At 47.0% G+C, this 2,907-nt stretch overlaps 1 protein-coding gene across 1 annotated transcript in view; it reads left to right on the top strand.

The window, feature by feature from the left end:
* Window positions 1–1,866: 1,866 nt before the first annotated feature.
* Window positions 1,867–2,907, top strand: part of LOC106892928 (chromosome unknown open reading frame, human C1orf131) — a 7,838-nt gene continuing 6,797 nt past the window's right edge. The window contains exons 1-2 of the mRNA XM_014950496.1: window positions 1,867–1,870; window positions 2,224–2,419. Of these exons, the coding sequence (XP_014805982.1) occupies window positions 1,867–1,870; window positions 2,224–2,419 (200 nt within the window). The remainder of the gene's footprint in view (window positions 1,871–2,223; window positions 2,420–2,907) is intronic.

Genomic DNA, 2,907 nt, shown 5'->3' with positions numbered 1-2,907 from the left:
CACTGTCTCAAGCTACTCCGTGGTCTGCTTGGCTGCAGTACCAAAATAACGGCATGCAATACTTTTGCAACTCTTCCAACTGCAAAGGTCCCTAAATCATCCTATGCCACATGTTACTTAATTCTGCCCAACAGGAAGACGTTGAGAAAACACCTGGCCTTTGAAAGCTGAAGTGTCTTGCCTCCAGCCTCTCCATGATTAATAGGCATTAACTAAAACACCTTTGATTCCAACTCTCACAGCTGCATGAAGACAACGCCATGAATGACATTATAAAAACACAATCATCCACACAAAACAAATAAACCTTGCTACTTTAAGTTGCATCTGGGACCTTGGTGATTTATGCTGGATTTCACCAAGCTTGGACATAAGGTACATAAAACACAATCAGGCAGGAACAAAAAAACAAAAAAACCCCACTATCAGCCACATGAAGGTCAAAATGTAATATGGTACACAAGTAGGTAAAGAGAGCACAGCCTCTGAGTAACCAGCACCACTGCTAAGCAGGAAAATAAGTGATATAGCAAGAACTAATTGTGGATCCATCCCGCTGCAGAAATCTCAGTGAAAAAACCCTTCCCCATGAGCCCGTAGGCACCTCTTGCACTGGAGAGAGATGTCTCCTATTATCTCCATAACACCACAGTTCATATGAATGACCCCTCAGTCTTTCCAAAACTGAAATTGTGTTTCTCTAAACAATTTCAAATGCTTCAATGCTTCAAAACAGCAGCAATTGCCACCAGACAAGCAAGGCAACTGGAGCAGGCCTCTGTGAAACACAAATATAAAAGTATTGGTTAAGATCAAGCACATTTATTAGAATAAGATACTAAAAATAAAAATGCTTACGTCTTCAAGCAGCACTTGAAGAGTACCACAGGCATCCTTTTCATTCATTTTGCCTCCTCTCCCTACATATAACCTGTGCAGAACCAGTCTGATAATGAAGGATAAAACTTGTTGTTTCACGGGCTCTGACAGTGACCTTTCCTGGTGGTGAGAGGAAAGCTTGGCCAGCAAACACAGGGGAGAAGAGCAGCAACAGATAAGCAAAATGCCCAGCGGTGGCAGCCAGGTTTTCAGCCCTGGGAGAGGGAGTCAGGTTTCAGAGCCCGCTGACCACAGCCACATCAGCAACACTGTCAACCCAGCTGACATTTAAAGTAAGCAGAGAACAAACATTTAGCTCCTGTCCATTCATCAAAACAAGGTAATTTGGCAAAATAAAACAAAAAAACTCAAATCAGGAATATCTCCACTTAACAACCACAAAAAAATCATTCAAAGCCTCAACTCTATCGAAAGTCAATTTCACATTATCAAAGAACACAAATCCTACTATAAAGTTTGACCTTCTCATATTCTTTTCCCCACAGAGTAGAGTCAAATTTGGATGCCATCCTTCTACAACAGTAGCACTTGGTAGATCATCTCACTTTCCCTTCCACTACTGTAGTTCAGAGAATTGTCCCACAGTAACTGCAGAACCAACTCTCCAAGGACTTTTAAAACAATTCTATACAAGGTATTAAGCCCAGGCCTGTAACCATTTAAAACCTGTAGTTTTGTTTTGTTTAGTTTTTCCTGTAGGGTTTAGCATTCCAGTTTTCAATCTTTCTTCTTCCAGGACTTTCAGCTAGTTGGTGTTTTGCAAGAGCCAAGTGAGCTGAGAACTGTTAAGAAGACTGTAAATAGTTTGTATTAGCCATCTGTTGCCATTGACACCTTTTATCAACAACCCCCTTGATTAAAAATAAAACAGAAAAAAAAAAAATACTCCTTATGCTCTGTAATAGCAAAAAGACAGCTCAGAATAGCATCAGAAAATAGTAGCTGGCTCTAAGTATTCCTACCTAGATGGGTATGTAACCAGTCATTGCTCGCAAAATCTGAGCAACATTTATGTCAATTACCAAAGTTTAAATCCTGCAACACGCAGCTACAGAAACCCAGACAAAGAACCCCAGCACCCAGCTCGGGTGTCATCAGCCCCATCAGCAGCCACCGCCTCGCTGCAGCCCGGGTTTTGCAAAGACCACGACTGATTGAGAAGTCACCTCTCTGCCACTGCGCCTCACGACACCTCTCCAGGTCTGGTGTGCCACTGATTTCTCCCCATGGCAATAGGCATGTTCACGCCCTGTCCTGAAGCGGGGCTGAGGGAGCCAAAACACACACTTTACTGACCACTGAAGAATATCGCTGCTTTTACAGATTCCAGCCGAGCTGCTGTTCCAGCTCCAAACTGCCGCCTGGAGAGAGTATATTTAGAAAATACTCTGTTGGAAATCCTTGACACCAGAAAATGCAGTTACAGGCGCTGTCACCACAGCATTGGTGAAGTAGAAAAGGGGAACAGCAGGAGCCTGGAACTCCCCTGCTTCCACAGAACCTTGGAAAGCAATAAAAGGCGGGTGCTCATGATGCACTTGGGATACCAGCGCACAGCCGAGGGGATGAGAAGTTTGGGCATCTCTGCCGAAACCAGAAGCTGGTTTTCCCCCTCTCTCCCCAGTGCCCTCCTCCAAATGCAAGCAAGGGGCGGGGAGGGGGGGTCAGCACCCCACACCCAAATCTCTCTCCCCTTGTCTGAGGGAAAAAACCCAAGGTCAATAAAGTCATTTCCACTAGTTAACACAGGAAAACTCGCTGCAGCCGGTCTATCGACCTGCCCCCGCTGGGGCTCGGGAGGGGGCGAGGCCTCCCCCGAGCCCCGCCGCTCGCCGCCCTCGCTTCCCGCGGGCCCCAAACCGGGGGGGGAGGCGAGAGTCGCGCCGAGCGCCGTCATTCCGCTTCAGAGTGAACAGCACCGCCGCGGCACGGGGGCGAGCCGGGCAGCCCCCCTTCCCCCGCGGCACCGCGCCCGGTTGTCACATCCGTCCCGTGTCCCCCCGCCCC

Source organism: Calidris pugnax, unplaced genomic scaffold, assembly GCF_001431845.1.
Source record: "Calidris pugnax isolate Ruff unplaced genomic scaffold, ASM143184v1 scaffold24, whole genome shotgun sequence".
NCBI lineage: Eukaryota > Metazoa > Chordata > Aves > Charadriiformes > Scolopacidae > Calidris > Calidris pugnax.
Note: the sequence above shows the minus strand (reverse complement) of the source record. Positions and strands in the feature narration are given on the sequence as shown.